A 19740-nucleotide genomic window follows, 5' to 3' on the forward strand; every position below is an offset into this window, starting at 1 on the left:
TGTGGCTTTGAACTGCCAACCTTTAGGTTAGCAGCCAAGCACTTAACCACTGCATGACCAAGGCAACGTATAAATCAAATTTTAATACCACGACGAAAGCTTTTATAATTACTCATCTGTTACATTTGAAAATCGGTAATTATTTTATTGCCTAAATCTATGTCTAGTTATTATTTATGAGACACTAAGAAGTTTTGTAGGAGCCCTGGTGGTGCAGTGGTTAAAGTGCTCAGCTGCTAACTGAAAGGTTGGTGGTTCAAACTCACCAGCTGCTCTGTGGGAGAAAAATGTGGCAGTCTGCTTCCAGTAAGATGACAGCCTCGGAAACCCTACAGGGGAGTTCTGCTCTGTCCTATAGGGTTGCTATGAATCAAAATCGACTCAACAGCACCATTTTTTTTTTAAGGCGCTCTGTAAAATATGATGTGATACCATTATTATAATTAGTTAAGTAATCCTTTCAAGATGCCCTAGGGCTAAACTATGGTGTGGCATTAATTGGCAAACTACCCATTTACCTTTTAAGACTGAGGGTCAAAGACAAGGCAAATTAATCTACTCCACTAAGGAAATTAATTTATACCACACAACTGGCCAACAGATGGAAACAATGGCCTAGACACAAAGGTCTCCAATTTTGTTAGAAAACTGTATATTCCTATGTGTGAAAGGAAACCCTGGTAGCGTAGTGGTTAAAAGCTACTGCTGCTAACCAGAAAGTCAACAGTTTGAATCCACTAAGCACTCCCTGGAAACCTATGAGGCAGTTCTACTCTGTCCTTTAGGGTCCCTATGAGTTGGAATCCACTCAATGGCAATGGGTTTGGGTTTTTTTTTTTTTTTTTTTTGGTATCAGTGCAAAGAATTTGAGCATGCATCTTCAAGTTACATTAAAAAAATTTTTTTTGTCGTCTGTGAGCGGCCATCTAAGATATTCCACTGGTCTCATCCCTTTGGGAGCAAGGGAGAATGAAGAAAACTAAAGATACAAGGGAAAGATTAGTCCAAAGGACTAACAGACCACAACTACCACAGCCTCTACCAGACTGAGTCCAGTACAACTAGATGGTACCCGGCTACCACTACTGACTGCTCTGACAGGGATCGCAGTAAAGGGTCCCGGACAGAACCAGAGAAAAATGTAGAACAAAATTCTAACTCACAAAAAAAGACCAGACTTACAGGCCTGACAGAGACTGGAGAAACCCTCAGAGTATGGCCCCTGGATACCCTTTTAGCTCAGTAATGAAATCAGTCCTGCAGTTCATCCTTCATCCAAAGATCAGATAGGCCCATAAAACAAAATGGGACTAAAGGGGCACACCAGCCCTGGGGCAAGGACTACAAGGCAGGAGGGGACAGGGAAGCTGGTACTAGGGAACCCTAGGTCGAGAAGGGAGAGTGTTGACATGTCTTGGGATCGTTAACCAATGTCATAAAACAATATGTGTACTAACTGTTTAGTGAGAAGCTAGTTTGTTCCGTAAATTTTCATCCAAAGCACAATAAAAAAAATCCTACTCTTAAAAAATTTTTTGTACAATAAAAATTTTAATTATATAAAAGTGCTACTGTACCAATATATTTTAAAATACACATGAAAAATAGAAAATGTAAAAGAATGAGATTTAAAACTAAATAGAAACGTATGTTCTAATATTTTCGTTTTGTCCCCAGGGGATCTTCGTGCCCACACCTCATTGTGCCACCACTGTCTTCATTCAGAGGACTAGGAGCCATTAATAATTTGTTAAGCCCCTTCTTCCAGGATCTGTCACTTTACATTACTTCTAATCCTCACGAGAGGACCGCAAGGAGGAAGGCTCAGAGAGCTTAAGTAGCTTGTTTGAGGGCACACGGCCAGCCGGTGACCCTGGACTGGTGTGATTTGCCAGCTTTTTACTCTACCCCACTCTGGCCTTTCCTTGCTCTAAAATAAAGTGTGATTATGAAAAAAATAATCAACTCCTGTTTTTGCTATATTCAACAGGTAATACTGGGCAGTACAATTATTTCATTTTCATTCCTTACAGACTTCAGTCCAAAATGTATAAACAGTCACTCAGCACTAAAGATAAATATGTGAGCCCAACTAATACATAAAAAGAATAGTAAAAAGAACACTCATCAAAAACATGATATAAAACTTCAAGTAAACCAGGCATGCATCTGATACATACGTAGAGGTCTGCACATGATTGTGTAAAAGAATGAAGCATGATAAAAATAGCTGACATTTTCAATGAACAGGATTTTTTTTATTTTCTGTATAGTTGCTTAGCTGTGCAAAAAAACTGCTTTTTAAGAAAAACGCATATGCCCAAATTACAGAATTCCATAAAGTGTATTAAGAATTCTGAGAACTCTGGACAAGGGTCAAGGAAATATCTTTAGACTTCAGGTTGATATTGGGTTTTCTTTAAATAAAGAATTTAAAAAGTCTCATTCATTCATTTGAAAATACATCTGAAAATTCATTTGAAAATACAATAAAGTAGAAGCTGGAAAATAAGCTTTTAGAATGGAGACAGTCATTTTCTACACCAACAATTTCTTAGGAACTCTGAATGCTTTACCGTAACACAGAAGACCAATAATTTCTTTAAATGACTGCAGACTGAAAAGTAACTTTGGGCTGGAAGAGGTAGGCTAGGAAAATTTATCCCCGAGAGAACAAAAACCCCACTTTCTCTGGCAGCTTTACCTTGGTTCTTTTTCGGGACAGAAGTTGGAAATTCTTGAAACTGTGGATATCTCAATATTTTGTTACACTTTGCTCCAGCAGAATGAAAACGTTTTCCTGCAGTTTATATAGCTTAATGAAATACGGAACTATTTTGATAGTTTTGTCAGCATCTTAAAATCCTAATCAAATGTCCTGTAGTATAATAAACACTACCTTCTGGACACCAGCATTCTTTGCTTTCCAATCACCTAAGTCAGCAAATAATAAGACTTTTCACTTTCCACCACATCTCCCAGTCAGGCTACCACAGTTCTACAAAATCAATGAGGAAATGTGCCCTGTGAATGGAGAGCTTTGGCTGGCCCCTCAACACTATTTCACCCCATCCCTTATCCTAGGGTGGCTACCACATGATCAGAGTGCATCCTATGACTTCCGGTGGGACCAGAGAGAAGAGGCAGCCACTTTCCCCAGGCAACTGCTACTGTGAGGATAGGAAGCCCGAAGCTGTAGGGGCCTACTACCTGGAGAGAGCCTACCTGAGAGTGAAGTCAGAACAAAGCGTAGCACTGTTGAAAAACAGAGAGGAATTGAGTCCAAGAAACTTAACCCAGCTCAGCCTGAAGCTGGCCTGACCTGTAGTTTTTCAGTTACTTGAGCCAATAGGTGTGCCCCTACTCCCATTCCTCTTCTTTGAATCCATTTGAATTGGGTTTTGTCCCTTGAATGGGAAGAGTCCTACATCAATCAGTTAAGATGCTTTTGGCTGCAAGTAAAAGAACACCTGACTAAAAGTCACTTAAATGATTAAAAAAAGATGTGTATTATTGCATATAAAAGTAGCTTTGAAATAGGAAGCTCCATGGCTATTAATTCAACAAATAGCAATGAAATCAAGAATCTGGGCTTCCTATCTATCCCCTTGGCAATCCTTAGCATTCTAGCTTTTGTATTTGAGCCATAGTAGTTGCAAGAGGGCTACCAGTGCTCTGACTATCAAATCCTCATACAACAGCATCACAGGGAGGAAGAGGGGAATTTCTCTTCTATTTTTACCACAGGAAAACATTTTCCAGGACTCCTCGCCCCCAGCACACTTTCCCATGGCCTTACTGGCCAGAACTGGGTCTCACGCTGCCTTGCTGCTCCCATCCCTTTCAACTAATCACTGGCAAAGGAGAATGAAATTACCATGATGGCATCTTGACTAGGAGGTGCCCATCTTCCTTGAGCACACTGTGACAAGACAACTGATCAACATTAGGGCTCTATTTTCAAGGAAGACAGGGGAAATGACTCTTGGGTAGGCAACCAACAATGTCTGCTGTAAATTCTAACACAAGCACTGCTGTTCACCGACCTGCAGTTGCCCGCTCACTCAAGAGACAGCCTTCAGCATTACTGAAAAAGAAGAAGAAAGTGGGAGGCCTCACTCTACCTGATTTCAGAACCTATTATACAGCTACAGTAGTCAAAACAGTCTGGTACTGGTACAACAACAGGCACACAGACCAATGGAACAGAATTGAGAACCCAGATATAAATCCATCCATGTATGAGCAGCTGATATTCGACAAAGGACCAGTGTCAGTCAATTGGGGAAATGATAGTCTTTTTAACAAATGGTGCTGGCATAACTGGATATCCATTTGCAAAAGAATGAAACAGGACCCATACCTCACACCATGCACAAAAACTAACTCCAAGTGGATCAAAGACCTAAACATAAAGACTAAAACGATAAAGATCATGGAAGAAAAAATAGGGACAACCTTAGGAGCCCTAATACAAGGCATAAACAGAATACAAAACATTACCAAAAACGATGAAGAGAAACCAGATAACTGGGAGCTCCTAAAAATCAAACACCTATGCTCATCTAAAGACTTCACCAAAAGAGTAAAAAGACCACCTACAAACTGGGAAAGAATATTCAGCTATGACATCTCCGACCAGCGCCTGATCTCTAAAATCTACATGATTCTGTCAAAACTCAACCACAAAAAGACAAACAACCCAATCAAGAAGTGGGCAAAGGATATGAACACACATTTCACTAAAGAAGATATTCAGGCAGCCAACAGATACATGAGAAAATGCTCCCGATCATTAGCCATTAGAGAAATGCAAATTAAAACTACAATGAGATTCCATCTCACACCAACTAGACTGGCATTAATCCAAAAAACACAAAAGAATAAATGTTGGAGAGGCTGCGGAGAGATTGGAACTCTCATACACTGCTGGTGGGATTGTAAAATGGTACAACCACTTTGGAAATCCATCTGGCGTTATCTTAAACAGTTAGAAATAGAACTACCATACAACCCAGAAATCCCACTCCTTGGAATATACCCTAGAGATACAAGAGCCTTCACACAAACAGATAAATGCACACCCATGTTTACTGCAGCTCTGTTTACAATAGCAAAAAGCTGGAAGCAACCAAGATGTCCGTCAACGGATGAATGGGTAAATTAATTGTGGTATATTCACACAATGGAATACTACGCATCGATAAAGAACAGTGACGAATCTCTGAAACATTTCATAACATGGAGGAATCTGGAAGGCATTATGCTGAGCGAAATGAGTCAGTTGCAAAAGGACAAATATTGTATAAGACCACTATTATAAAATCTTGAGAAATAGAAAAAAAGGAGAAGAACACATACTTTTGTGGTTACAAAGGGGGGAGGGAGGGAGGGAGGGAGAGGGCTTTTTATAGATCAATCAGTAGATAAGAACTGCTTTGGGTGAAGGGAAAGACAACACTCAATACAAGGAAGGTCAGCCTAATTGGACTGGACTAAAAGCAAAGAGGTTTCCGGGATAAAATGAAAGCTTCAAAGGTCAGCGGAGCAGGGGCTGGGGTCGGGGGAACTTGGTTTGAGGGGACTTCTAAGTCAACGGGCAAAATAATTCTATTATGAAAACATTCTGCATCCCACTTCGAATCGTGGTGCCTGGGGTCCTAAATGCCAACAAGCGGCCATCTAAGATACATCAATTGGTCTCAACCCACCTGGACCAAAGGCAAAGGAAGAACACCAAGGTCACACGACAACTAAGAACCCAAGAGACAGAAAGGGCCACATGAACCAGAGACCTACATTATCCTGAGACCAGAAGAACTAGTTGGTGCCCGGCCACAATCGATGTCTGCCCTGTCAGGGAGCACAACAGACAACTCCTGAGGGAGCAGGAGACCAATGGGATACAGACCCCAAATTCTCATGAAAAGACCATACCTAATCGTATGACTGCAACTAGAGGAATCCCAGAGACAATGCTCCCCAGAACTTCTGATGGCACAGGACAGGAACCATCCCCGAAGACAAATCATCAGGCATGAAAAGGACTGGTCAGTGGAGGGGAGAGAGATGCTGATGAAGAGTGAGCTAATAAAATCAGGTGGACACTGGAGAGTGTGTTGGCAACTCTTGACTGGAGGGGGGATGGGAAGATAGAGAGAGAGGGAAGATGGCAAAATTGGCACGAAACGAGAGACTGAAAGGGCTGACTCAATAGGGGGAAAGCAAGTGGGAGAAGGGAGTAAGATGTATGTAAACCTACATGTGACAGACTGATTGGAATGGTAAATGTTCACTTGAAGCTTAATAAAAATTAATTAAAAAAAAAAAAAAAAAAAACTTACCCTACAAACTCAACTTAAATGGAAACCTAGCACTAACCCTCACCCTAACATCTAAACCTAACCCCAACCCTTAACCTGACCCTATCTCTAACCTTAACCACGCCCTAGCCTAACCATGACTTAACCCTAACACTTACCCTAAACCTAACCCTAAACCTAATCTTAAACCTAAACCTAAAACTAACCTTAACCCTAACCCTAACCCCTAACCCTAAGCTCAACCCTCACTCTTAACTTAAATTTCACCCAAATACTAACCCTAAAACGAACCCAACATGAACCCTAAACGCAAACATAAACCTGACCCTAACGTTAACCCAAACACCTAACCCGAACCCTAACGCTAACCCGAACTCTAAACTGAACCCTAAACTGACCCTAACCTTAACCCAAACACCTAACCCTAACACTAACCCTAAACATAACCCTCATCCTTAACCTAAACTTCACCCTAAACCTAAGCCTAAGCCTAACCCTAAAACTAAACCTAACCCTAAACTATCACCTAACACTAGCCCGAACCCTAAACCTAACAATGACCCTAACCATAACACCCTAAAACATCAGCTTAACTATAAACCTAACACTAACCCTCACACGAACCCCTAACCCTTTCCCTAACCCGATCCCTAACCCTAAACCTAACGCTGACGTAAACCTAACCCTTACCCTAACCCTAAACTTAAACCTAACCTTAACTCTACCTATACCTAAACCAAACAATAACTCAAATCCTAACCCTATCCCTAAACTCAGCACTAAGTATAATTCTAAACCTAACCCTAACCCTAACCCAGCCCAACCCTTTACCGTAAACCTAGTCTTAACCCTAACCTTACCCTACCCTAAACCTAACACTAACGCTCACCTTAACCCTAACTCTAACATTAACCCTAACTTTTAGCGTAACCCTCACTATTAACTGAAACTTCACCCAAACCCTAACCCTAACTCTAACCATAACACTTACCCTGAACCCTCACCTTAACTGTAAAACTAACCGTAACCCTCACCCTAACCCCTAACTGTATCCCCCAACCCTAACCCTAAAGCTATCCCTAAGCCTAACCCTAACACTCACCTGAACCTTTAAGCCCTAAGGATAACCCTAATCTGAAATCAAACCCTAACGCATAACACCAAAGCATAACCCAAACCTTAACCCTAACTCTCACCCTAACTCTAACACTAACCCGAAACCTAATCATAAATCTAACCCTAACCCTAAACCAAACCTAACCATGACCAGAACCACAATGCCTAACCAAAACCCTCACCCAAACCCTAACCCTAAACTACACCTCTAACTCCTAACATATTACCATAACCATAATCCTAACCCTAATCAAACCTAACCCTAAACCTAACCCTCACCCCAACTACAATGCCTGACACAAACCATAACCCTAACCCTAACAGTAACACTGTAAATAACCCTAACCTAAAATCTAAACCTAACCCTAAAACTAAACAGAACCCGTAAACTTAACCCTAACCCTAAACATAACTTTAACAATAACCTGAAAACTAACGCAAACCTTAGCTATAACCCTAACCCTAACCCTCACCCTATCTTAAACTTCACCCTATCCCTATCCTAAAGCTAACCCTAACTTTAACCCTAAAGCTAACCCTAAACCTAACCCTAACCTTGGCCAACCTGTAACCCTTATCCAAACCCTTACAATAACTCTGACCCTATCCTTCGCCCTAAACCTAATGCTAATCCTAACCCTAACCTAACCTTAACCCTACCATAAACTTAAACCAAACCCTAACTCCTAACCCTAACTCTAACCCTAGCACTAAGCCTAACCCTAACACTTACCCAAAACACTCACCTTAACTGTAAATGTAACTCTTACCCTAACCCTAAACTTAACCCTAAATATAACCCTACCGTAAAGCAAACTGAAACACTAACCCCTAACCCTAACTCTAACCCTAATCCTTAGCCTAAGCCTACCCTTAAACGTAAACCTAACCCTAACCCTAACCCGAACCCTTATTCTTAACCAAAATTTCACCCTAACCATAACCCTAAACCTCCCCTAACTTCATTCAAACCCTAACCCTAACCAAAAATAAAACTAAACTTAAACCTAACCCTAAACGTAAACCTAACCCTAACCCGGACCATAACCTGAACACTAACCCCTAACTCTAACCCTCACGCTTAACATAAACTTCACCCTAACTCTAACCCTAAAACTAAATATAACACTAAATCTCTGCCTAACCCTGACCCTAACCCTAATCCTAACCATAAACCTAACCCAAACCTGACCCTAACTCTAACCCTAACCCTAATCCTAACCCTAAAACTTACCCTACACACTCAGCTTAAAAAAAAAAAAAAAAAAAAAGAGACAGTCTTCACTTGGCATTCCAAACCAAATCATAAAAACTATAATTTTTATTTTTACGTGCTCAGTACCTAAACACATACCAACTATAGTTCTTATTCTTATGAAACTGTCGGCAAAACTGTAAATTCCTTGGGGTATGGCTTTTTCAAGCCTTTACTGAATGCCCAAGAATAACGGGCTATTAGCTATGTAGGTTATTTTCAACATGCCTAACAGCAGCAAAGGATGTTCATGAAGGATCCCTGCATTCTTACAGCTCTAAGACGATTGCATTAGCTAAGATTGTTAGAATCTGTCCGGATGTGCAGTTGAAGGGCCTACTAAATAGACAACAGGAACTCTTCGAGTAAAATGGGTTTCCAAGTCTTTACTGACAATCAATAATATCCAGTGAATTGTGTCTCTTTAAAAATGTGTCTCAACTCAGCTAGGCCATGATTTCCAGTATTGTGTGACTGTCCACCATTTTGTCATCTGATGTGATTTTCCTGTGTGTTGTAAATCCTATCTCTATGATGTTTATGAGGCTGGATTAGAGGCAGTTATGTTAATGAGGCAGAACTCAATCTATAGGATTAGGCTGTTACCTTCAGTCAGTATCTTTTGAGACATAAAAGAGATGCGAGCAGAGAGGAGGGGAACCTCATATCAACAAGAATGAAGACGCAGGAGGGGAGCCCATCCTTTGGACTCGGGGTCCCTGCACTGAAAAGCTCCCAGACCAGGAGAGGGCTGATGACAAGGGCCTTCCCTCGGAGCTGATAGAGAGAGAAAGCCTCCGCCTGAAGCTGGCACCCTGGATTCAGGTTTCTAGCCTCCTAAACTATGAGACAATATACTTCTGTTTTTCAAAGCCATTCACTTGTGGTATTTCACTATAGCAACACTAGATAACTAAGACATCCAGTAACCTCTCTTCCTTAAAATATGGCACTACCTGGGGGTAATGAGGCTTAAATGACACAGCAAAGTGAAAGCTCACAAGCCAGGATGTGGCACTTGGTAGATTTATTCATTCAACAAGTATTTCCTGAGCACTTACTAAGTGCCAGGCCCTGCTGCAGGCACTGGGAATGCTGCAGTAAACAAAAGTGACAGAGACCCCCATCCTAATGGAGCTTACATTCTAGTGAGGATGCTTTAGTTACTGCTCATGAAATATTTGCTACATATGAATTCTACATATCATAGGAACTTGGTCTTTGTAGAAGAAGTGAACCTGGACTGGAGCGTATGGCTTACCAAGCAGAGACCAATCAGTTTCGGTATTCAATTATAGCGAATGAGAAACATGGTATCAGCTGGCAGGAAAAATGAGAGGCTCAGAATTAACACTACGTAGAGACACTACAACACAGTGGGTCAGAAGACACAGTTTCAGTCACAGCTCAGCCACTCCCTAGCTGAGTGACTTACAGTAGGCTCTTTCACCTCTCTGGGCCTTGGTTTCCTCACATGTAAAGTGTAAAAAAAAAAAAAAAAAAAAAAAATTTAAAGTGTAGCTAGCAGCTGTACCTGAGTTACTCAGCTTCTAGCACCATAGCTGCTCCGAGCAAGCATTCAACAAATGATGAGGATGATAACCATTATCACGATTATTACTATACTTCTAAGATTACTGGAGGTTCAGAACAAGTAATACAACTCTAAACTCCACATATAACTTTAAACGATCTACAAATAATGTAAATAATTTTGCTTGAAATGAAACAGATGGTTTAAGGATATAAAAAATACGATGACTTGGCTAGACTTTAGGGTTTGATAAAGCTAAGGTCAAAAGGAATAAAGAAGACTAATAGCAGCCCTTAAACTTAAAAAAGCCTAGATCAGCTTTCCTCAGAGACCCCAGCTGGCCAGCAGTGATGCCATGTTACGAAAAGTTTTGGTTTCAGACGTCAAAAGTTTCTGTGACTTGTGTGCCCTATAATAATATCTCAGAGAGGCAGCACACAGGCCCTACCCTCGCAGCATTCACAGACTAGTAGGGCAGACAGACATTAACAGGATAATCACACAAGTGAGACTTGCCATAGCAATGAGCACTACAGAGGAAATGTGCACAGTGATGCGACAGCTGATAATGGGGGCTGTGACCTGGTCAGGGAGGGCAGGGAAGGCTTCTTGGGGGAAGTGACAGGAGAGCTGTGGTCTGAAGGATGAGTCACCTAGGTGAATGCAGGGTCGGGGGGAGATGTGTTCTAGGCAAGAGAGTGGCAAAGCTAAATCCTGGAGTAGGAGAAAAGGTGACTAGGACGAGAGCTAACGGAAGGTCAGAGGGGCAGGAACAGATGAGGCAAGAGCAGCACGTCGGAGCCGGGCCACGCAAGGCCTCGTAGATCAGAGTGGTAAGTTCGTCTTTATTTGGAGGGCAATGGGAAGCCACTGTGTGTGTATGTGTGTGACACAATCAGATCTGTGGCTTGTAAAAGGGTGGCTCTGGCTGCTGGGTGGTGATGGATTGGAGTAGACACAGGCAGATTAGGCAGCAGGCAGCAGCAGGAGTGCAGTTCAGTTCCCACATTTACAGAGAATCTATTAATACAGTGGGCTAAGCCCTGTGCTAAGTACCAGGCGGCAAAGGAGGAAGGCACAATCCTGCATTTGAGAAGCACCGTTTTGGTTTAATGCAGAAGGGGGACATGTATACTAGTACCCTAAGAGTGTACAGACAAGATGGCTGGAATAAAAAAAACAGACAATATGTGCTGGCAAGGATGTGGAGAAACTGGAACCCTCACACACCGCTGGAGGGAGTGGAAAACAGTGCAGCCGCCTTGAAAAGCAATCTGGCAGCTCCTTAAGAGGTTAAACACAGAATTACCAAATAATCCAGCAATTCCACTCCTAGGTATATACCCAAGAGTTATGAAAACATATGTCCACACAAAACCTTGTATTTAAATGTTTATAGAAGCATTACTTATAATGGCCAGTAAGTAGAAACAACCTAACATCCATCAACTAACGGAGAAATAAAAGGTGGTATATCCATATACTGGAGTATTACTTGGCCATAAAAAGGAATGAAGTACTGACACATCTACAACACAGACAAATCTGGGAAACATTAAATGAAAGAAGCCAGTCATAAAAGCCATATGTTACATGACTCAGTTTATATGAAATACGCAGAATAGGGAAATCTATTAAGACAGAAAATAGATGAGTGGTTTCCTAGGGCTGTGGAGGAAGGAAGGGTTGGAGGTTGCAGGGTTTCTCTTTGGGAGGATGAAATGTTCTAAAATTGATTGTAGTGATGGTTGCACAAGTCTGTGAACATATTAAAAACCACTAAACTGTATACCTTAGAAGGGTAAATTGTATGGTATGTGAATTATATCTCAATTAAAACTGTTATAAAAATAATAAAATAAACCAGAACATGAGATTTACAAAAAAAAAAAAAGAGTAGAGGGAGGAGAGAGTACAGACAAGGTATTCTAGAAGCACAGAGAGGAAGTGAATTCTCATGGGGGATGACAGAGGCTCTAGAAGGGAGATGACATCTGACAAGTCACCAGGCAAGGAAGAGCACGGCAGGCAGAGGGGACAACAGGCACACAAATGGCCAGAGTATGAAAGCACAATACCCGTGCAGGGAACAATGAGCAGTCCAGTGGACTATGGAGCAAGGCAATGTTTCTCAAACTTCAGTTTTTCACGTTTCCTCCGTCTTATTTCTGCCGTATTTAATTCCAAAACTACTATTTTCTTTTAGTACTTCTCTTTAAATCAACTTGCTTTTAAAACTTTACATCGTTATTATAAATAGAAAACCAGTGGCACTTGTCATAAATAGGAGATGACTCCCCTCAAAAAATAAATAAATAAAAACAAAATGTTATTAAATTCTAGCTAGATACCGCCGGCTGCCAACATTCTAAGCCTATGAAGGCTATTTTGAACAGGAAGCTTCTCAGGTGTTACAGAGGTGTTAAAACACACTAGGGCCAAACTGAAACTTTCTCCTTGACCCAGGGGACTAAAATAAAATCAAAACAAATTGTGTTAGAGAACAATCCACGTGGCGGCAATTGAAGGAAGGCGAAAAAATGGGTCGGGACTCCGAAAGGCCAGTAAAAAGAGAGGACTGTGAAATCCAACAAAATACATGGGGGTAGTGACTGGGGTGTGTGTGTATATAAGTGAACAGAGTCTGAATGTTCATTGCTAAAGCTAACCTTCACTACAGCTATACTGCAAAAAGAATTTCTACTCTGTTAAATAAGATCTAGAAGACAAAGAAAATGAACTTATTATCAGTGATGATAAGGAAAAGTTAAATATCAGTAAAAACCAAAAAAAAAACCTAACTTGTTGCCATCGAGTCAATTCCGACTCATAGCGACCCTATAGGACAGAGTAGAACTTCTAAGGAGTGCCTGGCAGATCTGAACTGCCGACATTTAGGTTAGCAGCTGTAGCACTTAACCACCGCACCACCAGGGTTTCCATATCATCAGCAGGCAAGTGGAAACTAGAAAAGTAATAACTATGATATAACAAACTGGTAAAAGTTTCAGCCAGCCGTAGTAAAACCTTATTTACTGTGCGTTAAGCATCACCACCTACATCTTAGCTTTGAAAACTTACTGAAAAGTAAGGTCTCTGCTTCCTCCTTCAATGAACTTCCATGTGAGTTCACACCTGTTATTACACTGATTCATTCACTCCAAACCAAAACCCAGCACCGTCGAGTTGATTCCGACTCATAGTGACCCTATAGGACAGAGTAGAACTGCCCCATAGAGTTTCCAAGGAGCACCTGGCGGATTTGAACTGCTGACCTTTTGGTTAGCAGCCGTAGCACTTAACTACTACGCCACCAGGGTTCCTCACTCCAAATAGAGGCTAATTATCTTAACTATTAATTGCCATTTTTTTAAATTAATTTTTTTAATAATTGCCATAGGAAACAACAGAGCCTTAAGAAGGGTAGAATGGAATGCTCTCTGGAGACTTTGATCTGACCCTACCACTAAGAGAGCCATCTTGAAATTCAGTAATTCTAGGAATTAACTGCCAATTACTTGCCTTAGTTGAATTCAATGTCAGCATAGCCTAGCACTAGAGGTCAGTGCACCCCCGGGGTAGTTCTACTAGTCAGAGAAAGGACCTTGAAGCAGAATAGATGGGGTCACCATTCCTCTCAGCCCCAGTGTTCTCATCTGTAAAATGGGATCATCATATCCTCCTGGCAGGCTACAATGAGGATTAAAATGAGATCAGATACATACCGTACCTCTTGTGGTTCCTGGCACTCAGGAGGCCCTCAAAACATGGTAGCTATTGTTATGCTTTTCTTACAGGATCACCAGTGTGCACTTACCTAAAGAAACAACAGCAACACTCTCTGGCAAGAAATGTAATCTGTATCGGATCAGTAAATGCACCAATATGATGCAGATAGCTGTGGGAAAGAATAAGACATTGTTAAAAAGGCCCAATTTTGAGTGATGAACATCAAGTCTAAGGCAGTGGTTTCTTCTGGGGTCCTCAAGGAGGGAAATGGAATTGGGCAAGGACAAAGTGAATTTTTATGTTGTATTTTTAAGATCTTATTTCTTGACCAGAAGGTAGACTCACAAGTGCGTATTATATTTTCTCTACACTTCTTTATATGCCTGAAACAGCTTATTAAAAAATTAAATTTACTGCTTTTTCAGTGGTTATTGAAAAACCAACAAATCTCACTTTTTAATAAGCTCCTAAATCTTCCGTGAGCATTTAAAATTCTTCAAATGTTCCTGATTCTGAGAAATGCTCAACTTTTCTGAAGAAACCATCAACTGGAAAACTAAATGGTGAGGAGGAAGTCAAGGAAATTAATCACTTTTACAAAAATATAACCAAAATAGGATATGTTGAAATGACACTGGCTCTTGTTTAACACAGAAGGAAGTGAGAGTGTTTTACAAACAGGAAAACGTAAATTCTTTAGTCTAGTGACAAGAACATTAAGACACCTAAAGCTGGGACACTTGCTCCCTGACCCCCAACCGCTGTGTTCTGCGGCTCCCACTGGTTGAAGGCTTGGCACAAGCCAGGCACGGTGCTGGGGACTTGTAAACGCTATCTCATTGAACCCCCCCTAATACCCCCTAAACTATTACTACCATTATCTCTTTTGATTATAGATGAGAAAACTGTGGCTTAGAGGTCACACCATTGGCAGGTGCTGCAGAACCACATGATGCCAACCATGAGCTCTTCACCACCACGCGCCGCCCACCTCCCTCCTGGCTGCCTTCATTCCTCAGTCTCCAAAGCAGGGTTAACGTCTGCCTTTCCTCACAGGGTTGTTGCTAGGAAAGAAAAAGAGGAACGAAAGCAAGAGGATGCAACACTGCTTGAAAGGACCAAGTATTTCTGGGGGAAAAAAGAGTATATGTTCACGTCGGTCACTCCTATATGTAACGTCATGTTAGTGTACGACACTCTCCTAGCCACCTACATGGCACACCACCTCCCGAACAGTGTTATTGTAAAAGTACGAAAAAAAATTTTTTTTTTAAGGTAAAGGTTTAAATAATCTACATGGCTGCTCTCTGGTCACCCTCAATGCCTGTGATGACGAATTAGATTTCTTCAGAATCAACAAAAAGCACCAGGTGGCCAGGGGAAGAACCATTATAAATATAGAAATTTTGTCTTATTTTTATACTGTGCTTTAAACTATCAATCTGTGCTGTTATTTTAATATTAATATTTAACCTAGTTAGAAAAATCCAACATTAAACACTAAGAAAAAGAATAAAGTTCCAAAGGATAAGTACAATATGTGACCAAAGCTCATGCTTATCATCTGGGGGGAAAAAGGCAGGCAGAGAAGCACCTAAGGAGACAGAAAATTAATCCACTCTGCTGACACATGCCAACCTACACATAAAAAGTGGAGATATCAACTCAAACTGCCAGGAATCTGATTAGGTGAAAACGGAATCGACCTGACGTTAGTGTGACTCCAGAGATTATGTTTATGATCAACACTACTTATTAAACACAGCTCAGCCCTTTCTGGCCCCAAAGTCATATCAACAATGGGCAGGATGTTGCCTGGATTAAAAACACATTGTAAAAACCTGTTTTGTGGTCTCTGGCACAAGCTAATCTTAAATGCTCCACACCCTGAAAGTTACTTTGAAAGTCCTATACTTTTCATCCTCCTTTGAAAAAGTGATTACAAAACAAAAATTTTTTCCAGGCCTGCCTTTTATATTCTCCAGGATCTCAAACCGAAAGCAATGTATAAGTACGCTAATAGAGTAATGCTCCTTAAGCCGGAAGGAGGGTTTCAGGTGCCAAAGATTTCTCAATCAAGAAAAGCATTTTTTTTTTTTTCACATTCAAGTGCAGTAACAAGAGAAAAACAAAGTCTTTGACTATTGATCTAACCTCCTAGCAACAGAATTCGACGACATTTACAGGGTAAAGAATTACCTGGGTGTATTAATCTATATGGGACATAGTACATTACTGATTTGCATACTTTTTCTGTATTTAATACAATTTTTTTTTTTTAATCTTAAAGGATGAGTCCAAAGGATTTCAAATAAAATTACTACATTATTAAAACTCTTTGATCATTTTACCAAAGTCTGAATATATATGTGATAGAAATTACACTTTTCCTCAAAAAAGTCCTTGTATGGACCCCAGACCTTCTGTTACTCCAAGGCAAAAGCCATTCCCAAGGCCAACTCTTCAAACAGGGATTGGCCTGGAATAGGGGATGGAAAATGATACTGGTGAAGAACATGCTTCTTGGATCAAGTGGTCACATGAGACTATGTTGGCATCTCCTGTCTGGAGAGGAGATGAAAGGGTAGAGGGGGCCAGAAGCTACCCGAATAGACACGAGGAAAGAGAGTGGAGGCAAGTACTGTGCTATCTCATCAGAGGGAGGGCAATTAGGAGTGTAGAGCAAGGTGTAGGTAAATTTTTGTATGAGAGACTGAACTGATTTGTAAACTTTCACTTAAAGCACGATAAAAATTAATTAAAAAAAAAAGTCCTTGTAGACATTAAAGGATTATTTAATAAGAGCCCACCATTGACACTTCTGAAAAGATCTAATCTAATTAGAAATGTGATTTCAGTATCACGCAAGAAAAGCAGAAAACATAAAAATGCCAACTTTAGACTTGCTTGGGTCAAACGCTAAACCATTTCTCCCTTAGTTGGCTAATTCACTGTGGTTGTGCAGTTTCAATGGCACTTTTCATCTAAAACAGTTGTCTGCTGCCTACTGTCCTGGGGATACATTTGAGTTATCATGTTTTATCTAAACCTTTCAATCCAAGTCTGTCCAATGGATCCCAGTCTTCAGTCTGCCACCAGCCAGGTGTATCAATCAACTTCTCTGGCCTAAGTTTCCTCATCCATCAAAGGAGGGGATTGAAAAAGATCAGATTTTAAGTGTGAAAGAATCAATCTATTAAAAAAAAAATTACGTAAGTAAGTAACAGTACAGGTGGTATACAGATATGCAAAAAGTTGTGACCATGGTTAACGGGAATGACAGACATTGAGGAAAATTGTGTGCTGGGTCAAGGGTTTCCAATCTTTTACTAAAATCTTTCACTCTATAAGAATTTACATGGAACCCCAATAGATATAAAAGACAAAAATGCTGCTCTGGTTGAAGCTAGGGTCTGGATGCCCTGCCACTTGACTTCTCCACCTCCTGCCACTCCCACCACCTATACCTACACCTACACCCACACACACCCACACCCACACCCACACCAACTTCTATGAGCACAGCTTGAAATCCACCGAACTAGAAGGTGCCCAGGTTCTTTCCAGGTCAAAAACTTTCTTCATTTCATAACATGGAGGAACCCAGAAGGCATTATGCTGAGTGAAATTAGTCAGATGCAAAAGGACAAATACTGTATAAGACCACTATTATAAGACCTTGAGAAATAGTATTAACTGAGAAGAACACATTCTTTTGTGGTTATGAGAGGGGGGAGAGGGAGGGAGGGTGGGAGAGGGTTATTTACTGATTAAATAGTAGATAAGAACTACTTTAGGTGAAGGCAAGGACAATACTCAATACACCGAAGGTCAGCTCAACTGTACTGGACCAAAAGCAAAGAAGTTTCCAGGATAAACTGAATGCTTCGAAGGTCAGCGGAGCAAGGGTGGGGGTTTGGGGACTATGGCTTCAGGGGACATCTAAGTCAACTGGCAAAATAAATTCTATTAAGAAAACATTCTGCATCCCACTTTGAAGTGCGGCGTCTGGGGTCTTAAATGCTAACAAGCGGCCATCTAAGATGCATCAATTGGTCTCAACCCACCTGGATCAAAGGAGAATGAAGAACACCAAACTCACAAGATAATTATGAGCCCAACAGACAGAAAGGGCCACATGAACTAGAGACTTACATCATCCTGAGACCAGAAGAAATAGATGGTGCCCGGCCACAACCAATGACTGCCCTGACAGGGAGCACAACAGAGAACCCCTGAGGCAGCAGAACAGTGGGATGCAGACCCTAAATTCTCATAAAAAGACCAGACTTAATAGTCTGACTGAGACTAGAAGAATCCCAGCGGTCATGGTCCCCAAACCTTCTGTTGGCCCACGATAGGAACCATTCCTGAAGACAACTCATCAGACATGGAAGGGACTGAACAATGGGTTGGAGTGAGATGCTGATGAGGATTGAGCTACTTGTATCAGGTGGACACCTGAGACTGTGTTGGCATCTCCTGTCTGGAGGGGAGATGGGAAGGTAGAGAGGGTTAGAAACTGGCAAAATGGTCACAAAAGGAGAGACTGGAAGGAGGGAGCGGGCTGGCTCATTAGGGGGAGAGTAAATGGGAGTATGTAGTAAGGTGTATATAAGTTTATATGTGAGAGACTGACTTGATTTCTAAACTTTCACTTAAAGCACAATAAAATTTTAAAAAAAAACTGTTTCTTTCCTTCAGAGAATGTCTAAGATATCACACGGAGGATACTTCATGGTGCAACAGTTTGGTGCTTGGCTGCTAATCGAAAGGTCAGCAGTTCGTTTGAACCTACCAGCGGCTCTGTGGGAGAAAAGATCTGGTGGTTTGCTCCTGTAAAGATTACAGCCTTAGAAACACTATGGGGCAGTTCCACTCTGTCCTATAAGGCTGCTACGAGTTGAAATCAATTTGACAGCACACAACATGATTTTATATAGGAAAGAGTACCCTCTTATGAAATGATTACTTTCCTTACTGTTTTAAGTGGAAAACCAATAGAAGGAAGCACAACAAAGTAAACAGTGGTGGCAGCGGTAACCATACAGACAGAGCATACAGACACTCAAGTCAGCAATAGCGATGTCTCTGCCTTCACCTAGGACGAGGAGGCTGAAGAAAATGGTCATGCCGCTCGACTGCTCCTCCTGTTGGGCCTGCTCCCCTGTCTGCACAGGGAGGATGGGCTTGGCAGGGGTCGGGAGCACCAGTTTTGTCGTGATGGCCAGGGTGGTATGGAGGGTGACATTGAGACCGTCATGAGTTGTGTTGGGGAACCTGCTGGAGACACAAAAAGCAGAATTAGGTAAAGGAAAAAGGGTCCCAAGGTATTGATACACCTCAAACCAGAGGGAGAACCTGGCAAAGAGCTTTATGGGATTCACGAGTCTTAAAGCTGACAGGCAGGCTTCAGAGAGAAACTGAGACAATTCCTGCCCACTGCAGCATAAGCATACCAGTGGCCAGAAGTGCTTTTGCACATGGCCACCGTAGAGCACAGGACCAAGGAAAATCAGGGTTCTTATAGAAACAAAATGCTGCCTGCACCCTTGGTACTTAATGGGGAACATAAAGGGGGTAATCTGGAGAGTTCCATCATATTCCAAGGTCCAACACTGCTGAGTGCCCTTGTTTCTCCAGTTAACGTTCTCTTCCCTGGATTTTTTCCACAAATTAAAAAAGTCACCTGAATTTGCCCAGCTACTGATCTGGTTTAAAAGGAGCCTTGGTGGCACAGTGGTTAAAGCGCTTGGCTGCCAACCGAAAGGTCGATGGTTTGA

At 41.4% G+C, this 19740-nt stretch overlaps 1 protein-coding gene across 10 annotated transcripts in view; it reads right to left on the reverse strand.

The window, feature by feature from the left end:
• The window catches only part of SLC9A8 (solute carrier family 9 member A8), an 82312-nt gene that overhangs the window by 60297 nt on the left and 2275 nt on the right, over positions 1-19740 (reverse strand). For 6 of the 10 annotated variants that reach the window (XR_007515357.1, XR_007515358.1, XR_007515356.1 and 3 more), the window contains exons 2-3: positions 19059-19240; positions 14046-14126 (exon numbers count right to left, since the gene is read on the reverse strand). Coding sequence is in view for 6 of the 10 variants with exons in the window: in XM_049868920.1 (XP_049724877.1) it covers positions 14046-14126; positions 19059-19240 (263 nt within the window). In the remaining 4 variants the exon portion in view is untranslated. The remainder of the gene's footprint in view (positions 1-14045; positions 14127-19058; positions 19241-19740) is intronic. The other 4 variants (XM_049868921.1, XM_049868918.1, XM_049868917.1 and 1 more) reach the window with 3 other exon arrangements.

Source organism: Elephas maximus, chromosome 25 (genome assembly GCF_024166365.1).
Source record: "Elephas maximus indicus isolate mEleMax1 chromosome 25, mEleMax1 primary haplotype, whole genome shotgun sequence".
NCBI classification, from domain to species: Eukaryota; Metazoa; Chordata; class Mammalia; order Proboscidea; family Elephantidae; genus Elephas; species Elephas maximus.